The following is a 21288-nucleotide window of genomic DNA, read 5'->3' as shown; positions in this document are numbered from 1 at the left end:
AGGGGAAAGACCTTTTAAATGCAACATATGTGGAAATCGCTTTTCCACAAAAGGCAACCTGAAAGTACATTTTCAGAGGCATAAAGAGAAATATCCCCACATTCAGATGAATCCCTATCCTGTTCCAGAATACCTCGATAATGTGCCCACTTGTTCTGGTATCCCATACGGGATGTCGCTGCCCCCTGAAAAGCCTGTCACAACGTGGTTAGACAGCAAACCTGTTCTGCCGACCATTCCAACTTCCATTGGGCTCCAGCTGCCCCCCACGATCCCTGGTGTGAACAGTTACGGAGATTCTCCAAGCATCACTCCCATGAGCAGGTCACCTCAGAGGCCTTCTCCTGCTTCCAGCGAATGCACTTCCTTATCTCCAAGCCTCAACACATCTGAGTCAGGTGTCCCAGTGTCTGCTGAATCCCCGCAGCCCGTTCAGAGCAGCTCGTCCCTGACCAAGGCAGAACCCATCAGTCTGCCTCCCACAAGTACGCGGCTTGGGGACCATTCTGTAAGTGGACAAGTTTCCACAGCTTCCACGTCTTCAATTCCAACCATTGTTACGGACAGCAGTGTTTCGACAAGCCTCCCAAACCCTGTGCTTCCAACTATGTCTGACCAGTTTAAGGCAAAGTTTCCATTTGGTGGTCTGCTAGATTCTATGCAAACATCAGAAACCTCAAAACTACAGCAGCTAGTAGAGAACATTGATAAGAAGATGACAGATCCAAATCAATGCGTCATTTGTCACCGTGTGCTTAGTTGTCAGAGTGCTCTCAAGATGCATTACAGAACACATACAGGAGAAAGACCATTTAAATGCAAAATTTGTGGACGTGCCTTTACTACCAAAGGCAATCTAAAAACGCATTTTGGAGTTCATCGAGCAAAGCCACCACTTAGAGTACAGCACTCATGTCCCATTTGTCAGAAGAAATTTACAAATGCAGTTGTTCTTCAGCAGCATATTCGTATGCATATGGGTGGGCAGATTCCTAACACGCCATTACCAGAGGGCTTCCAGGATGCCATGGACTCAGAACTCTCCTATGACGAGAAGAACATTGACACGTTGAGCAACTTCGATGATGACATTGATGAAAATTCTATGGAAGAGGACCCAGAGTTAAAGGACATGGCAAGCGACTCAGCAAAACCCCTTATCTCTTACTCTGGGTCATGTCCTTCCTCACCGCCTTCTGTGATCTCCAGTATCGCTGCTTTGGAGAATCAAATGAAAATGATTGATTCTGTCATGAACTGTCAGCAGCTGACCAGTTTAAAATCCATAGAAAATGGATCAGGGGAAAGTGACCATTTGAGCAATGACTCCTCATCGGCTGTTGGTGATCTCGAAAGCCAGAGTGCAGGCAGCCCTGCAATGTCAGAGTCTTCTTCCTCCATGCAAGCTTTGTCTCCTGTAAATAGTAACAGTGAAAGTTTTAGATCAAAGTCCCCAGGTCTCAGCAACCAGGAAGAACCACAAGAAATACAATTAAAGACTGAAAAACCAGACAGCCCACCACCTGCAACTGAAAATGGAGGCGCGTTAGATCTGACATCCACCAACCCTGGAAGACCGGTCATCAAAGAGGAGGCTCCTTTTAGCCTGCTGTTCCTGAACAGAGAACGTGGTAAGTTTAAAAGTACTGTTTGTAATATCTGTGGCAAGCCTTTTGCTTGTAAGAGTGCATTGGAAATTCACTACCGCAGCCATACTAAAGAACGTCCATTTGTTTGTACAGTCTGCAATCGTGGGTGTTCCACTATGGGTAATTTAAAACAGCACTTACTGACGCACAAATTAAAAGAGCTGCCTTCTCAGTTATTTGAACCCAACTTTACTCTAGGTCCCAGCCAAAGTACTCCTAGCCTGGTCACCAGTACAGCGCCTACCATGATCAAAATGGAAGTGAATGGTCACAGCAAGCCGATCTCTTTGGGTGAGGTTCCCTCGCTTCCAGCTGGAATCCAGGTTCCTGCTGCACCACAGACAGTGATGAGTCCGGGGATCACCCCCATGCTGGCACCCCCCCCTCGCCGCACTCCCAAGCAGCACAACTGTCAGTCTTGTGGGAAGACCTTCTCCTCAGCAAGCGCACTGCAGATACACGAGCGCACCCATACTGGTGAAAAACCGTTTGGTTGCACAATCTGTGGTAGAGCTTTTACCACAAAGGGGAATCTTAAGGTAAGAGGCCAAATGCAACTGTAAAGGCTTGGGGGGATTGAGGTACTGTACTTGAAATTGGCCGATTTTAGGGCTGAATGTGTGTCCCAGAAACAGGAAAAAAGGGAGATTCAAGGCTCGTTGTATGCCGGTGTGTTTCATGCTTCTCCTGTGTTAAAGATAGGGACCGAAAAGAGGCTGTGCAAGGATGTGCTCTTTAAAACTGCTTCTGAGTGTATGCACACGTACGCAGTGTGTTTTGTCTGACAATCATGATGTACAGACAGTCAGCTGGTATGCATGCTCTGGCAGTTCTTGTGGAACAGCACTGAAAAATAAGCTCACTCTAAACCAGAAATGCAGAACTATCTCAGCAACTAGTGTGCCTGTCACAGATTTCCAGTTTCTGTTCTGCTTTGAGGGCACTGCGGACTAGAAAGCAGTTTCCCACTGATTTACAGCAGGTCACTGCAGGACTCGTGCCTCCTATTCCCACAGTCTGGTTAACCACCAGGACACAGCCTGGGGAATACACTTTTAACTGTCCTGAAGTTCCTGTTTTTAATATTATATTTAGCAAAACGATTGATGCATTTGATGTGAGATAAAATATTAAGAGAAAAGATGTTGAAAGGGAAAGGGCAGAAAAAATGCCATCTCCTAGTATGAGTAAAAGCACTTGGTAATCTTCACCATGAAGAATTTCCAGCTTGCATACGAGACTGTCCAAACCTAAAAGGATGCATATGCTTTGTTCTTTTGGTTACACTGAAAGATTATTACGGAGCTGGATTTTCCTTTGCACAGCTTGACCAGGCCTTAGAACCGTGTCTTAACTGGAATTGATTTGTTTCCAATGTGAACTAAAAGACTTTTTTTAAAACCAGAATTAAAAGACCTTTTTTAAAAGCAAGGGGCTCAGCCCAGCCACTCATCTGGAAGGTGCTAATGTGAGGGTGTTTCTTGTCCCATTTGCATTGCAGGTTCACATGGGAACGCACATGTGGAATAATGCACCTGCACGCCGTGGCCGTCGCCTCTCCGTGGAAAACCCCATGGCTTTGCTGGGTGGTGATGCACTGAAGTTCTCTGAAATGTTCCAGAAGGATTTGGCAGCTCGAGCCATGAACGTTGACCCCAGTTTTTGGAACCAATATGCTGCAGCTATCACAAATGGACTTGCCATGAAGAACAATGAGATTTCTGTCATACAGAACGGAGGCATTCCCCAGCTCCCAGTAAGTCTTGGTGGAGGTGCCATCCCACCTCTAAGCAACCTTACCAGTGGCATGGACAAAGCTCGCACAGGCAGCAGCCCTCCCATTGTTGGTTTGGACAAAGCAAGTTCTGAAACTGGAGCCAGTCGTCCATTCACCAGATTTATTGAGGATAATAAAGAGATTGGCATAAATTAAAAGCATTCGTTACGAATAACTGTTGGACCACTACTCAACGCAACACTTGTCCTGTTCCATGTACAGCTTTTGAAGTTAAGCATTAGTTTCCTGACCTAAATGCATAGGTTCCCCTTAAAATTTTACCTGTAGCAGAAATACCCAACTTTGTGGCTGCTGAAAAGTTGTCTTGCAAGATCTGCATGGTACTTCTTTCAACAGTGAGTTTGACTGTTATTGAGAACTGTGAAACCATTTAATTTAACAGAAACAAACAAACAAAAAAAACCATTGGATAACTTCATTAGAAACAGAAAGAGGCTAGTCTACGTCCACTTTCTTCTTAGAAACCTTAATATCAACTGAGAGAGGGGGCTTCGCTATGGCATTCTGTCACACTTGCTGGTTTTGTTCAAATTAGTTAGCAACTTGGACTATGTTTTTAGGAATCTTAATCTCAAATAAGTGATTTAGTACCCCAATGCTGTGTATTATTACAGTATCCTTGTCTGTAGTATTTATAATGTTAAGACTATGCGGGTAACAGACAATATACTAGCCCCAAATTTAAATGAAGCTCTTGTACTGCAAAATACATCTGGTTATGTGACCTTTCTTTTTCTTTTCTTTTCTCTCTCTCTCTCTCCCTTTTTCTTTTTCTTTTTTTTTTTTAAAGCAAGTCTTGTTTTACTATAAATAAGTGGTTTATTTTAATGCAGACAAAATTGTGAAGTTTTATTGGGAAAGATAGCATGCTTTTCATGTGCAAGTACCTGTCAGTAACAAACTTTTTTTTTTAATTTAAGTATTTGTAGCTGCTATGTGGACAGTTGTTCTATTAAATGAAAAAAAAAAAAAAAAATGTAGTGTGGACTTTAGCTCAATGATTGGAAAACAAGTTACAGACAAACCTTAGCACCATAAATTATTCACAACGTAATAAACTGTTGTGAGTAAATACTTCATGTTATCAAAGCTGTACAATAAAAAGGTAATGTTTGTATAATGTGGTTGCAAACTCTTAATTTATACTATTGCACTTTTAGTATTTTGTATTAGGGAGGTTTGTCTATAATTTGAAACTGAACTAAGATGTAAACTATTTTATAAATAGTACTTTGACTTAAGGAATAACGGGGGAAGCCCTGTTACACTTTCTGGTTTTGTTTTAAGGTCAAACAATGAGAGCTCTCTTAACTAAGCAGAAAAGCTGCAGAGAACTGTCAGATCCTTAGGAAAAATGGGCCTGCCATTTCTTAAATTGAAATGATTCATTTAACTTTCCTACAAAGCCCACTTAAAAGCGTGACCACCCCCAGCAGAATTCTGATGCATTTATCTTAGGAGTGTGATATTAATACAAGTCTAGGATAGATGACAGAGAACATTGCGTAGGTTTAATTTTACTGTGATCTGTTCTATCTTTCACACACACCCACCAGAAAGATGTTGACTGCCTAATAATGCGGGGAAAAAAAAACTAACTTTAGGGCAGCACGAGCTGTAGTATGTTATGTGTTTATTTCCAACTCTCACTGATTATCTTCTCAGATCGCTCTGAAGCACAATATACTCTGATTAATCGAATATAATTTTATGTTGGTTGCATTCTTTCAATTACACTGAGTAAATAAAGGGAATGGTTCCACTCATAAGTCAGGCTGGGGATGCTGAGAAGACTGGGGCTTGATCAAAACTTGAACAGTAAACATTTTGTGTACTACCTCATTTTTGTGCATTACAAGCGTGGTGGAGTCTGACACTATGAACTTCTGTCCAGCAGAATTGCTTGAGGGACGTTATGGGTAGCTGGGTAACAGCACAAGGAGTTTTATGCCCCTGCGGAGTGAATCAGACAGTGAGGTCTTCTCATTTGAGACTGAAAAAATAAGACAATCTTTCTTACACAACAAAAGCTTACTGTAAGAGGATGGTCTGTTTCTGCCATCGTGTAATGGAGTGCAAAGAGTTTCAAAGACTTACTAGCTGTTTGTTTCTACTGGAAATGAGCAATGAACTATACGTCTCCATTTTTTACAATGATGAGATAGATATATAGATATACATATCTATATATAAACAAAATTATGTATCTATAATGCCTCTACAACATAACATCTTTCTTTTGCCACAGTGTGTGAGTGGTTAGGGGTGTTTCCAAGCATTTTGAAAAAGAAAACTGAGGTGGCTTAATGTTGCTGCATTTCAGCAATTGAATGTTTTTATTTATCTGTGTCATTTTTGGTGTGAGTTTTTCTGTTAGTATTTGGTACCATGTAGTGTTATCTTTATTCCCTAAAGGATGTGTATAACTTAAAAAAAAAAAAAAAAAAAAAAAAAAATTTAAAAAATTAAAAAAAAAAAAAAAAAAAAAAAAAAAGGTTTAAAAAATAAAAGAAATGAAAAGGGGGGAAAAAAAAAAGAAAAAGAAAAAAAAAGATGAAAGATGTAAAGTGTTGTAAATAAGATGGTTGATGATGGTACAGTAAGACTGAGCCCATTTTGTATTCAGGGTTAGGTCATTCCTCTCTGCATGGTGAAGAGAGACACTATTTTTATACTGTGATACCATGTAGGGCTAGGAGCCTCCCTGAACCAGCTGGGAATTGTTACTTAGATCCAATATTTTTTATTATTGAATCTTGTTGGCTTGACACACCTACTGATTGAAATGGATGTCTTAGTCTAGGTTACTATTTTTGTCATATGGAGTTGAATAAAATGCAGGATGTAATATTATTTCTGAATTGCGTTCCTTGATTATTCTAATAACTGTGAGATAACGAGAATGAGGTCACTTGTGGTAGATTGGTGTCAATGGCTTCTAATCGTTGCATCTGAAAACTGGAATAAGGTTGACACCTTGTATTTAAATGCTGCTCTAATGTATATTAGCGGTGCAAAGGGGTAGAATTATTCAAGTCTCTTTTCCAATGAAAATAAATCCTCAGAGCATTTCATGCAAGACAGTAGAAGGAAAAAGCAAACAAACAAACAAAAAACAACTTGGAGGAGGGAAAGCAGCCTTTGAAAGTACTACTGCTTCAAACTGACTGCATTCTGCACACTTTTTATGCTCTGTTTACAGCAGAAGGTTCATTTTCACGTTGTTTAAACATCTACCTAAAATCCATTATGTGCTGCATGATAAAATCTGAGAACAAATTGGTCAGAAGTTCAAATCCAAAAATTCAAAATTAAGAACCAAATTGACAACTCGCATCCATTCATTCCAAATGACATATTCTGTATAATAAAACCTATGGCTTTTTTCTTTATTTTATCAAGACCCCAATTCATCAAAGCATGCCTAACTTTAACCAAATTATTTTTTCATGCCAATTTAAATGTAACTTTTACATTCTTGAGGATAGGCATACGATTAAATATCTCCTGCAAAAACCTCTGCCTTCAAGCTGCTATGATCTGGTGACGGATGCCTGCTGCATTTAAAACGGACAAAAAATAAAGAAAAGCAAAGAAAAATCTGACTTAATTATCTTTTAGCAGCCTTGCTATGAAAATACTCTGTTCTATAAGGTCTACTCAGAGAAGGTACGAGTTTCCTCTGGTGATTCAACAACAGGTTTTTGCTTGTGCTTACGTCCCTGCGTGCACATCTCTGAGCCTTGCTGAGAGAAATCCTGACGTGCAAAAAAAGAGAGGGCTCTGATAGTTACAATACTGTTCAAAACACAGAGAAAAGTTTTCTGCCTTCCCATCCTCCCCCACCAATGCTATCTATCCTTAAATAAGCAGTGGGGCATTTTTGTTCTTATAGGAAGACGTTAAAGAATTTGAATAGATAAATGTGTTACACAGGTAAAAATAGTCAAAGTCTGCTGAATTACAGATGTTTAAAAGTAGAGCCATGTAGGAATTCTGTAATCAGAAAATGATGCAAGTTTTGGTATTTTGTGGGGAGGGTTATTTTACATTGTGAAAATTTCAGCAATGCTTTCAAACTCTTATTTTTTTTCCACAAGTGATTAGAAATGGAGTATTTATGACAAATGAGTGACATAATTACTTTTTTACCTGTTTGTGTTTGTTTTTTTTTCCCCCTTTTTTCTCTGTGTGTGTATTAGCCCTCAATACAATAGCTATTCCTTCATCTATTTTGTCCTTTCCGTCTTGGCAAATACTTTGCATTCCTACGGCTGCATTTGTTTTGTATTTCTGTTGACTTTAATTTACTTCTCTGCATGTACTTCTGCCATTTGGAAGATACTGTGGGTTTTGGTTGTTGTTGTTGTTGTTTTTTTTTTCCTTTTTCTCTAATTCTGCTAAAGTCAAAAGATGTACCTTTTTTTTTTTCTTTTTCTTTTTTTTTTACACCTGTGTGTAATGCTAGGATAATGAACAATGAAGTAATCAGTGATATGATCAGGTATGTGTATAGCTCACAGGATGCCCTAAGAAACGTGCCATTCACACTTTTCTTTAGATGAAGATGTTAAGTTTGTTAGTGTGCTGGTACAGATATTCAGGAGAATGGAGACTTTCATCCTAACTTCACCACACCTGCTGTTACACCGCTGGAAACTCCATGGCCTTCAATGGAGATACTCCAAATGATTAGCTATGTAGTATATTGAAAGTATGTCTAGACAAAAGTATCGTGGACTTTATTTTTAAAAAGAGGGAAGAGATAATATGTATATTTTAGTACACACTGCAAGATTATTAAGGAAGTCATGACATCTGAATCTGAAAAACATGACCGTGCCCTTTAATGTAGAATTTGATGTGAGAACGCCATGTGAATAATCGGTCCCTTCTCATATAAATGAGTAAAAGAGCTAAAAACTTCTATGTATTAAGCAGAAAAATGTGAAAAGCTTGCTTTTGGCAACACAACATACACACTACCACGCAAATGCTTTTCCTTTGCATATGCTAAAGGTATCAGCAGATTAATTAAAAGAATAAGATTTGTGCAGCTCCAGCGCATAGTATTTTATTTTTTCAGAAGGCAGAACGGCTCGATCGGTTGGCAAAGTGACAAACCTGAAAGCCAAAAGCTTTGCGTTGTGCCACTGACACATTGCAGAGAAGTGGGCAGGTCTCTAATCAGACTCTGGTTCTACCTGGCAGTTAAATAACCCTGGGGCCCCTGGGAATCTGGGAGTGCACTCCCTCTGCAGAGTCGACCAGCACCTTGTAGAAGTGGGATGAGTTGCACTGTCAGTAAAGACGGGAAAATACTTTTGTACCTACCTCACAGGGGTGTTGTGAGGAATAGTTTTATGTCTGTACAGTGTTTCAAAGATGGAAAATGCTTGGTATTACTGCTGATTTTAGAGAGTTTACAGTACAGGTTCTATTATTTATTATTTGTACACCAGTAGTACCTGCAGGCTTCAGTCAGGACTGAGAGCCTTGTCTAAATGTTGTACACCAACCTAGATGAAACTGATACAAAATTTTACTCAGTAACATTTTCCAGTGGGGTTTCTCCATTATCAAGTATCTATTTGATTACTCTAGTGGGCCTCATTCAATTATTTAGGTATTCAAATGGATTATCCGTTTTTGACTGCAAATGACAGTTATCTGGTATCACATTTTGTTTTGAGCTTGTATTGATTTTCTTCTAGAAAGAGCACCAATTTTCTATGGATAATCTAGAGTCAAATCTTGCTATCAGTGGAATTCTACTGTACCTTTTGCTATTAAAGCTAAACGTTAAAATAAATGTGTGTGTATATATTATTATACACAAGTATATAATATACATGTACTTATAAACATGTATGTTTGAAACCTTTTTAGCTGCTTAATTTCAAAATGTGTGTTGAGTATTTTGTTCAAGCGTTATCCATCTCAGATGCAATTAAAACATCACTCAATGGTGCTGGCCCTCATTAAAGGCAAACTGGATATCATGATAGCAAAAGACATATCATTACTATGATCATACTCCTGTAGGCGTATGAGGAAAGTTTCTAAGTCACAAATGTGTTAAAAAGGCTTCATTACATCATAAAAATCTTTACTTAGTTTATGTTGAAGTAAACTATTATATCAGGATGAGACACTCTCTGTATATAAGTATGTTAAAATAAATAATTATATAATTCCAAAGATAATGCTTGCTATCATTTGGATGTTGAAAAGAAAGTAATTTGTTTCCCAGATTGGCAAACGATATTTAATATTTTTTTAGACGCACGAATTCATAATTATCTGATTTACAGTGGTATGCAGAAGAATCTCTTAGAAAATGTTTCATGTGTTAAATATATTAGCTCAATTAATTCTATGGATACTCTTGTCTTTTTTCTTTGAGTTTCAGGGAAATTTTCCTTTAGATTTATTTGAGGCATCCTTAATGATGTTAGCTACTGATTTCACTGAGGCATCTCATGGAGTAAAGGTAGAAGTGGTGATGGGCAAACCTCTCGTTCTTTCACTTCTACTGATTACTGACATCTCTCCATCACGCCGTTCTGGTTGCCAGTTCAACATGATTATATCTGCATCTCTGCCAGTTTTTTCACTCTGTTGATACTTGTTCTGCCACAATGTGCACTTCCTATAGGACCTACAGGCACACTAAAATAAGTACTGTATTAAAGATAGCCCGGTGATAGAGAGTAAGATGTCTATCTATACTGGTATTCCTATACCATTACCTGCTGTTTGCAGCAAATAAAATGTGCACATAAAAGAAGAGAGAGGCACGGTTCCGTTTGTTTTCCATCACTTTATAATGAAGAATGTGTCTGATCTAGGAGGTTTGAGTTAGATTTTTTCTTTTTTAAACATTCTAGTTAAGAACAGTTGGAAACACTCATCTCAAGCAGTGGTGAGCACAACTTTTCAGGTAAGAGTTTTGTAGGTAACATACGATTGGGCCTTGCCTTTTCATCTGCCTGTATTCCACTAAAGGACACATCCCAACAAATCTTTCTAGACCACTTAATAATTAGAATTTAGTCCTTCATGTAGCTTTTAGTCTACCATCATCCAATTCCAAACAAGTTTGCTGAAACCAGCAGGGAATCTAAGGTATTAGCCAATGTACATAATGGGTAGAAGAATAAAGTTCCCTATGCGTTTTGGAAATTTGCTCAGAAGAAAATTCAGCTGAATCTTCAAACAGTTGTTAATGTATCTGGTGTTATTTAAATGACACCTATTCCATCTTTTGAGAACAGTCTGGGCCAGACTGTGGTACTTTGTTTACACTGAGTGGCCAAATGCTCCAGTTTCCTCTAAGTAAATTAATGGCATGTGCCAAGCAGTATTACTCATTGGAAGGATATTTTCATAAATGTTATCAAGCATCCTATCACAATACCTGCATACCAGCCCAATGGTAGATTATTACCAATGAGACTGATAGCTGGGGACATCTTTCTTATTCCTCCACCCCACTTCCTTCATGAAGAAGTTCACCAATGTTTCCTCTGCAATGGTGCATCGTGATGCATCTCACTTCTGCGGTTTCATTGCATTTCTGTAATGATCATGCTCTTCATCTTTAAGACAGTTTGGATTTACAGCAACACATCTTTCCTACAGTATGTTCAAATTGATGTCTTTTTGAATTTTGGGACCCAGTCGTCTTGTCCCTATTCACACCTCCATCTAATTCCAATCAGTTTTTCCTTCTGGCTCTATTGAGTAGAAGATTCTGCACAAGAATAACCATAGCAACATCCAGCATCCTGAAATTAAAAATCAAAGTGCTTGTCTGGTTGGGAGTACTGCACACTCACATATTGATGTGTTCAAGCTTTTTAGCCCCAACTCTGAGCCTATTATACATATAAGTAGTTCCATTCTTAAGTCCTTTATAACTAGAGACTCTTTCACACTGATCTTGGTTTTCCACACTTTTCTTAAATGGCCACGTATCAGTTTTCCCAAAAACCTGCTTCCAAATTACATTTAACTTGTGGTCAATTTTTTTTTCTGTGCAACAAGTGAATTGTAACAAGTAATAAACCAATTTTGCTTTATATTAAAAGGTCATTACTGGCTAAAAGACCACTGTTTCACAAATCTTAGTGCATTTTGCCTCTTATAATCAACAGTACAAGTTGGAGAAAATATGTTATATATAAGGCATGTCTATACCACTGCATGTAACAGATCTGCACTCATTCTAGGGTCTACGTGGCCCAGCAAAAGTAGCATCCATACCAACACAGACTCTCACTCCCTTGAAAAAGGAAGTGTTAGAACAAAAGTCAGTACTGGGATTGATCTCCAGCCCACACAGTACTCTAAATCTCACCTGGGCTGATGATGTCCTCACCCTCCTGCCCTGGCTCCAGTTGGTCTGGGATGATTGCAAAGTGTGCAAGGATAAGCTTTTCTATACTGAAGATGAAAATGTGCTTTTATATTGTCTTTTTCCAGCACATTTTTAGGTATCTCACTTTTTAAAGTCTTTGGAATGAATTCCATACTGGATTGCTCTTTCCAGCATCTTTCTCTTTTACTGTTAGGAAACTGACTTTTCTGATATGGTTCCATAGTTCTCTTGTCATGCTCCTGTGGTTTCATAGTTCTCTTGTCATGAAGATGGGTTTACTCCACCAACTCTCTTGTGTGACAAATTTCTTCTTGCAGATTTTCTAAGAGGTACCCCAAGATCCAGTGAAGATGGCAAAACATCTTTTAGGACATGTTTATTCATTTTTAAATCTAACTATGTTATCTAGGTAATTCTTTTTCCATATACACATGGTTATTCAGGAATAATATTTCCTGAATACTTGTGTAGTCTCCTAAATAATGAGTTCAATTAGGCTAAGATACACTATGTAGCAATTCAATAACAAAAGTCCTGGGAGGTACGAGGAGAAGAGGCTTGCCAATTGCTTAACACAGTATGCTGGATGACAACAAAAGACTTCGTGCTGTGTCATATTTGGCACATGCTGGCCTACAGTTATGCATAGCAACTCCCAGGGTTTAAGTAGTTCTTTACCAAGGTTTCAATCAAAAAAAAAGTAAAATAAGAAGCATGGTGTGCAAGTTAGTAAGACAACAACCTCCATTTAAAAACTCTTTGGGGATATTCAGTCTTACAGAACATTAGCATGGAAGAAAATCAATTTATCTTCCATTTCTGCCTAAAAATAATTAATAAACGCTTTTATTTACCAATTCACTGACCTAACCACAGACAGCTGAACTGAGTATAAAGGTACGGCAGGTACATTTTTTAAAAGGATAATACTTTGCAAAAAATGTCAACAAATCTTTGGCTCTATAGTCCAGTGGGACTGCTCTTCTCACTTTCTACTTCAAGTGCAATCTTCCTGAGTAACCTGTCTTGTAAAACATAGGGACGCTTCTCATTTTTGAGAGAATAATCTTTCAAGATTAAAAGCCTATTTCAAAAAATTATAATGACTGTTTAAATGAAAACTTAGGCTAAATCAGAGCTAAAAGCAGATTTCAGGGAATCTGGGATGATATAATATCCACTGTCTGAAAGGGTGAGAACTTGTCCATTGCACTGGAAACCTGGAGTCATATCACATCTAACCACTGAGCTAAATTCACAGTGCAAGAGCAAGACCTTAACAACGTATCAGAAAGCAGAAAAAAATCCTTACTGATTCCACTATAGAATTTTTGTTTTGTTTTTAACTCATCTATATTTCTGTTCATTAACCTGGGGTTAGCTTTCCACAGCTTACATTTGACTTTTACTATCTTTACGCCAATAACTGGCTTTTTTGCATTTTGTTTTGTACCTTGACAACTGGTACTTTTCTGTTCACAGTATGCATTACTGAATAACAAGCTGTTGCATAAACTGTTTGTCTGCACAGAAATGAGAAGAACATGATGTTTTAATCCTTTCAGGTATCAGTTGATGTACTGTTTCCATTCTTACACTCAGCTGAAAGGGGTAGGATTTTCTCATTTTTTATTTCAGTGTATGCCTTTAAATGATGTACGCCCACTGAATGACCTCCTGTTTGATCACTTGTTCTCTGTTCTGAAACAAAACAAGAGCAAGTGCTGGATTCTGCACGTGGGAATGGACAAACCTGGATATATGTAAGGACTGCAGGAGAGAGGCTGGAGAGCAGCTCCATGGAAAGGAAACTGGAAGGTCTCTGATGGCAAGTTGAATATGAGTAAGCAACATGACCTGACAAACAAAAGGGCCAGCTGGGTGAGCAAAGAGATTGTCCTGCTTTGCTCTGCACCAGTGCAGTCTCAGAACTGCTCAGGCATTATGAGCAGTTCTGAGCATCAAAACATAAGGAATAAACAATTAGGGAGTGTTCAAGGGACGTCCACAGAGATGGCGAAGAATCTAGAGACCAAGATGTATGAGGACCAGCTGAGATCGTTTGTTTTGTTCAGCCCAGAGAACAGGAGGCTCAGTGGAAGCCTTATGGCAGCCTACAGCTTCCTCACAAGGGGAGCAGAGGGGCAGGCACTGTGATGCCAGCAACAGGACCCAGAGGAACAGCAGAGAGCCAGGTCAGGCTGGGTATTAGGAAAAGGTTCTTCACCAGAGGGTGACTGGCCACTGGAACAGGATCTCCGGGGCAGTGGTCACAGCACCAAGTTTGCTGGAGTTTAAGAAGCATTTGGACGATGCTCTCAGAAGTATAGTTTGTTTTTTAATTGGTCCTCTATAGACCAGGAGTGGGACTCAATGATCTTTATGCATCCCTTCCGACTCGAGATTTTCTCTGATTCTATGGAAACAAACTTCCACAAACTAACTTGTGTCCATGGATGATGTTCGTATTTCCATGAATCCACATTATACATTCTTCTTGTGGTTAATATGTAGGTTCTGGGAGCATAAGTTTTTCTCTCAGACAGTTTGGGATTTTAGTCCTTTACTAAAATCTTAGTACTAAAGTGATCAGAAAAGGTGGTTTAAATTTATAGCAAAAGCTGGCATAAACTGATGTCAACAGCCCTGCTGAAAAACTGACCACAGCTCAGAATAAATTAAGCAGCAGACAAAAATAATGCGCAGAGGGATACAGAAGAAAGCGAAGGGAAGAAGGAATAGAAGCATGATACAGAGAAATGATGCAGATATATCCAGGCTATTAAAAATGTAGGATAAATTATCTTTTTATAGGATGTCAACAAAGAATGTAAGACATCAGAAAAATTACTTAGTGCACATACCTCTTCTGCAGACTGCTCCCATTTTCTATGTACAAGTCTCACAAAATTGGCCCTACTTCTAGTCTCAGCTGTTGCTGTGACAGTGGCAAGAGCTGCATTTGACAGGTTTGTTGTACATTGGCTTTATTTTCTGTGAAGAATCTCGGTGGACTTCTTGGGGGAAGTTCTTCTGAAGAGCTGCTGAACACTCAGGGAAAGAGCTTAGGATGGGCAGGCTGACGGAGTACAGCAGAGCCAGTATGGATCTGCTCAGCTTGCTTTTTAGAGAGGCCGAAAGACTGAAGGAATGATTGGGAAACACCTACATCTCAGAAAGGCTGGAAAAAAATTCCTAGAGATGTAGAGGAACTCAGCAGAGCTTCCAACATCTGAGTTATCAAACTGATGTACCCACCTAGAAGTCAGAGAGAAATGAATGCAAAACTGTTTTGTTTTCTCTAGCTCCTCTAAGGGTGCTTTTGCTTTTTTTTTTTTTTTTTTTTCTATTTAAAATCTTGCTGTAGCTCTTATTCAAATAAAATTTAGTTTTTCTGAGATAAAAATCTGAGGTGGGGAGAAGGGCAGGAATGAGTCAGATGTGACGCAGAGATGACAAGCCTTGTGACCTTCAGTATACGCACAGCAGTGCAGTTTACTTAGGCCACTACAAGCTCCAGCAGATGCTGTCTGCCCTCATTTGTTCAGCCAGCGTACAAATCTGCCAGTAATGAGAAGACTGTTTCCACACTGTCTCAAACCTCTGCAATTCCCCACGTCTGAATCATGTGAGGAAAGTAGGATAGGAGGAAAGCTAACATATGTCCTAGAGAAAATAGTTCTGGTGGAGATCTGAGGTTGTAAACAGGTGGAAATGGTAAAGAGTATAATTCTCTATTAGTCGATATTGCCTGCGCTTGGGTGGAGGTGAATGTATTTCTTCTAATATGTAGCTCATTACAGTTAACTGCCTCCAGGCTCTTTTCTGAATCCCTGACAGTACTTGAAACTAATCAGGAAATGCAGTTGATGGAGAGCCTCGCTATTCACTCTCATAGACCTGCTTCCCAGGCAGAACAGACTATAATTGAACCTGTAGCTGCATTTGGTTTCTATATATTGCCAGATACAATTCAAAATAGCTGTTCTGATAAAGCAACAAACTCTTTGATTCCTGCAGAGCTTTTCTCAGCAAGTGCAGTCACTGAAGTTTGTGCAAAAGCCATCACATGCATACTAGCAAAGGAGAGAGTAGGAAGTGAGGAGAGGCTCACAACCATTACATCTGTGACTCCCCAGGTCTGAATTAGTTGGTGTTGGAGCTATTATTCCTGTGGTTGCTCTTCCCTTCTGGGAAAGCATGCAGGGAAGGGCTGGGAAATTAAAAGGGCTGAAAGCAAATCAAAGTGTTCTAGTCTGGGCTGATAGGATGGATTTACTTATGGATATTGGCCAGTGCTACTCTTGCACATGTGCAAGCATCTTTTGTAATTATATTCAAATCAAAACGTTTTAAAATTATGATTAAAAAATAATTAACGTTTTTTAAGTTGTATTTAAAGAACAAATAATAATTAAAAAAAAAGCTATCCGATTTCTGAAACACTTATATTGGACACTTATAAACACTTATATAATGATGGCTCATGTTTTCCTCTGCCACCAACATCCGAATTCAGCTCTCTGGGTTTCTTTTGTACCACTTGCTTATGCCAGTATTAGGACTGATCTGCTGATCTTATGCCATTAAATCTCTGAGTCCATGTGCATTTTCTACTCTCTTCCCCCACTTGTTTTTTCCTCTTTAGTTACTCCTACTGTTTGCAAGACTTTATAGCTCCAGTTCTGCTGATTTAATTAAATCTACCTATGGAAAACAAAGACATGAGATCTGGCAGCTCAGGGAGACAAGGTGGTCTGTTACTGAACAGTGATGCTTGAGAGGTGCTATTCTTTAGGCATCATCATGATCATCAGATAAGGAAGAATCATATGACACATTGCAATAATGCTTTGAAGAAAGTGAAATTCTAATCCTTTCCCAACATAATCATAATGATGTAAATGTACCTCTTTATATGGTGTAAAATTGATTTTTCTATCCTGTTAACAGCTGTACATTTTCCGTTTCGTACACATATTTCTTCACAATTGCCCGGTTCCCTCTTTGTATGTTGTTGTTCCTCCCCTCCACCTTTCTTTAAATGCATTCATTTTTTATTTATTTTATTCACCATCCTGACCCTTAGTAAGGTTAAAATGATTATTCAGTAGTTGTGTGCTGTTGAATTACCTGCCTTTTGTTCCTTGGTCTATTTTGTTGTTAGTGTACTCCACAGACGCCTTTGACTCAATTATCACTGATATTGTTAATCTCTGGTCTACTCGAGATGAATTCCCAAACTGTATAAAGATGACATTGGTCTTTTCTATTCTTAAAAGACCAATTCTTTTGACAGAAATCCAGGAAACTTCAATCTGTGAATGAATAAGGTAAAAAGGACAAAGTAATGATGTGATACCTTTTATCATACTGACAATGTAACTTGATTCTATTACAACTACTCTTAGGAATTGAACTGATACCCTAGTTAAATAAAAAGTATGGCAGCTTTTATTTTATGTAACAAAAAATCTAGCTTGTTCTTGCACAGTGCTGGACCTTAGCTGTCAGAATTTGGTCAAAGATGCAAAGGGCTGTACTCCATTCTCAAAAGTAATTTCTGCACTTGGAAGTCACACAGATGTCCCACGATGTGAAGAAATTTTAATGATAAAACTATCTTGATTGGGAGAGGCCACGATGGTTAAAACTGGTAAAGTACTGTACCTCTGAGTTCTCACAGGAAGGGTGGGTGTGCTGGAAAACAAATGTCCTACAAACTCACTGGACTTTGCAGCAGCTTGAGCTGAAGTAAAGCCCATGGTTTGGGATTTTTCTGTAGACATTCAGTGCAAGGGACTCAGCCTTAGGTCTACGTATTTGTCTCACGCCTCCTGAAATGTGAATGTGTGAAAATGTAAATTGAAAGATGCAGACTTATTGTAACATTTGGAAGGAGGAAGTGCTTTGGCTACAGCACCAGTATCAGGAATCATGAGGGGACCCTAGGGATAGCTACTTGCATTTTGGATTCCAGGTTACTTTGAGAGATAACTAAGATACAACCTTCTTTCCTTCCATTCCAAAGAGAAGTATTTCAGGTGGCAATATCATAACTTCAAGGATGCGGCTTTCTTTTAGAACATATATACGTTCCCATGCTCTTACCTCTGTAATTGCATCTTAACAGGATATCACAGGAAAAAAAGACAGCAGATCATGAGAATGCAGACTCCTCAAACCGTATCACCACTGCACCACAGCCCACAGCAATGTGCTTGTGTTCTGGAACTACTGAGAGACTTGCTGTCTTGTAGGCCTGAGGTGAGGCTTAGCTATGGCAGTAAGTATTGCTGTATCAGAGTCAAAAGCAAGTGGTAGATTTGACCATCTGGTCGTCACACAGATCTAAACCACAAAAGCAGCCTATGGCCTGCTGATGCAGATCTTTGCCAGATAGGATTTTTCCTTGCTTCTATCCTTGCCACCCTTTCTCTCCTGACCCAGCAGAGTCAATTAGCGGCAAATTCCTACTCTCATCATCAACCTCAGAAATAGAATCAGACCATCTTCTCCATCTGAGAGACTGTCCATCGGAAACGGTAGTGGCCATTTTATTGGAAGAACCCCCTTTTTCAATTGTTCTTCCTTACAATTGACATAACCGTGCCTCTAGGACTGAGGTTGGTTTTCCATCCCAATTCCCCATGTCCTCTCCGTGGTCATGTAGGTAAAACCAAAGGGTGACACATGGTGTGTACCCACTGAATATTCTTTCTCGGACAGAGGAATACTTAATTCTAATACTTGAGACATTGGTCCACCCGGATGGAGAGTAGGGCACATTGTCTTTGAATTCCTGGGACTACCAGGACAATTTCTCCACTGAGGCACAGGCCTGTAGGAAGGAAAAGAGATTTTCTGCCTATTGTAGAAGTAGGCTAGTCACTTCATCCACCGTTTTTCATTATCTTTCCAGACCATTGCCATCAGTGTGTTGGCACACAATGATGGTGCACCCTGTACAAATTTCATTCACAAAGACTGTGAGCATCTGACGTCATCTGAATCTTGGGATAACAGGTCATTATTCACATCCAAGTCGATTTTGTACATCACATCCAATTTCCTCAGTTACTGAATACCTTTCTTCATGATATTCCACTTGCCTGTCTGACATGTCAGATCTTCCTTGATGGGACACCTTTCTTTCATGGCTTACAAGAATCATCTTTATAGGGTGAAGGTTGGTGTCCCTTTTCCAATTGCTTTGTCAATGCCCTCTTTCCCTAGAAAGAGATCCCTGTTGCCTGACTTCACTTCCCACTAAGTCCAGGTTACTGGCTTCATTATTCCAGCACTTGAGTACAGGTGTGACTGATACTGGCACAGATTGGTTCTCTGATTAAACTGCAAGGCCTGTAGCAGTGGTTGGAGCAATTGCAGGGCCTACTGCACCGTCATCAAATCCAAAGATCTCTTTCCCTTGAGAGTGCTGATTAGTGTTGAACAGGCCTCTGTAGGCATGGGCCAAACCCCAACATGCTGCAGTGATTTGTCCCTCTCTAGCATTGCCGGGGTGACAGCACAACTTTTCCAAATATGTCATGAGTTTTTCAGGATTTTGCAGTTGTTTAGAAGTGAAGTTCTGAAACAATGGCTCACTGTTCGTGGTACCTGCCTATACCACCCCACACTCTTGGCCACTCATAACTATTTGACCTCAGGGAAGATCCCTGAAGGATATTTAGAAATAGGTTGTTTAACCTTAAACAAAACCCGAAGCACGTTATGCGGGCATAGTAATAGGAACATGTTGGTTTGAACATTTCACGTTTTTCTCCCACATAGCGTGGCTCCCCAAGGAGACAAAGAGTGAAATCATTAATAGTTTCCAAGATACAGTTCCCAAAGTACAGTGATGACTGCAATACCAACTACAGATACCAAATTAGTTTCTCAAAGAGCGTTACATCATACAGAAAAAATGATAAGCTTAATCCAGCCCTCAGAGATGGTAAAAAGCACAGCCGGGAGCATACAGAATCATAGAATCATCAATGCTGAAAAAGACCTCCAGGATCATCCAGTCCAACTGTCCATCTATCACCAATACTTCCACACTGAATCATGTCTCAGTACATCTAAATGGTTCTTGAACCTCCAGAAATGGTGTCTCCCTGGGTACCCCATTCCAATACCTGACCAGTCTTTCGGAGAAGAAATTTTTCCTAACATCCAAGCTGAATCTCCCCTTGTGTAACTTGAAGCCATTCCCTCTCATCCTATCACTAGTTACCTGGGAGATGAGGCTTACCCCAGCCTTGCTGCACCCCCCCCTTCAGACAGTTGTAGAGAGCAATAACGTCTCCCCTGAGCCTCCTCTTCTCCACACAAAACAATCCTAGTTCTTTCAGCCATTCCTCAGAAAACCTGTGCTCCAAACTCTTCACCAGCTTTCTTACCTTCCTCTGGACATGCTTCAGGGTCTCAGTGTCTTTCTTGTAACAAGTGACCCAAAACTGAGCATAGTACTTGAGGTGTAGCCTCTCCACTGATCATTTCCCTGCTCCTGCTGGCAACACTATTTCTTACACAAGCCAGGATGCCGTTGGCCTTCCTGGCCACCTGGGCACGCTGCTGGCTTATGTTGCTCTTAGCGTCAAACAACACCCCCAGGTCCATTTCTTCCACAGTCTTCCTGCCTCTCCGGCCCAACTCTGTAGCCCACAGTTGCTTGGGGCTGCTGTGGCCAAAGTGCAGGACTCGGCATTTGATCTTGTTGAACTTATAATCATAGCATCATGGAATGGCCTGTGTTGAAAAGGATCATAAGCATCATCTAGTTTTGACCCCCCTGCTATGTGCAAGGTCACCAGACCAGGCTGCACAGAGCCACATCCAGCCTGGCCTTGAATGCCTCCAGGGATGGGGCATCCACAACCTCCTTGGGCAACCTGTGCCAGTGCCTCACCACCCTCTGGGGGAAAAACTTCCTCAAAAAATATAGAATGTGTCACAGATTTGCATGTTATCCCTGCACAGGGGCCATGCTAATCTTCTCTGTATTGTTCCAATTTTAGTAAAGGTGCTGCTGAAGCAAGCACTTCACCCAATGGCTTAGGTCCACTTATCCAGTTTGTCCAGATACCTCTGTAAGGCCTTCCTAGTTCTGGGCAGTTCATCATTTTCTCCCAACTTGCTGTCATCTGCAAACTTACTGAGAATGCACTCAATCTTGTCATCCAGGTCAACAAAAATATTGAACAGGACAGGCTCCAACACCAACCCCTGGGGAACACAACTCATGACCAGAGTTGCCAGCTGCCTTTAAATCCATTCACCAGCTGTTGGAGAGGGTCCAAAGGAGAGCCACAAAGATGATCAGGAGCCTGTCTTATGAAGACAGGCTGAGGGAGCTGGGCTTGTTCAGCCTGGAAAAATAAGGCTGTGGGGTGACCTCATTGCAGCCTTTCAGTACCCAAAGGGAGCTTACAAACAGGAGGGGAATCAAC

General features: G+C 40.1%; 1 protein-coding gene and 1 non-coding gene across 2 annotated transcripts in view; one reads left to right on the top strand and one right to left on the bottom strand.

Annotated features, from left to right (window-relative positions):
- Window positions 1-3582, top strand: part of SALL3 (spalt like transcription factor 3) — a 19555-nt gene extending 15973 nt beyond the window's left edge. The window contains exons 2-4 of the mRNA XM_042870002.1: window positions 1-1631; window positions 1848-2188; window positions 3151-3582. The exon at window positions 1-1631 is cut by the window's left edge and continues 1303 nt beyond it. Coding sequence (XP_042725936.1) covers window positions 1-1631; window positions 1848-2188; window positions 3151-3582 — 2404 coding nt within the window. The remainder of the gene's footprint in view (window positions 1632-1847; window positions 2189-3150) is intronic.
- A 17191-nt stretch (window positions 3583-20773) lies between these two features.
- Window positions 20774-20880, bottom strand: LOC122179476. Its single transcript, XR_006178707.1, has one exon. It is a non-coding gene; the product is annotated as a U6 spliceosomal RNA (small nuclear RNA).
- Window positions 20881-21288: the final 408 nt, after the last annotated feature.

The sequence above is a fragment of the Lagopus leucura genome, unplaced genomic scaffold, assembly GCF_019238085.1.
Source record: "Lagopus leucura isolate 7727_CA_CO unplaced genomic scaffold, USGS_WTPT01 Super-Scaffold_100002, whole genome shotgun sequence".
Lineage (NCBI taxonomy): Eukaryota > Metazoa > Chordata > Aves > Galliformes > Phasianidae > Lagopus > Lagopus leucura.
Note: the sequence above shows the minus strand (reverse complement) of the source record. Positions and strands in the feature narration are given on the sequence as shown.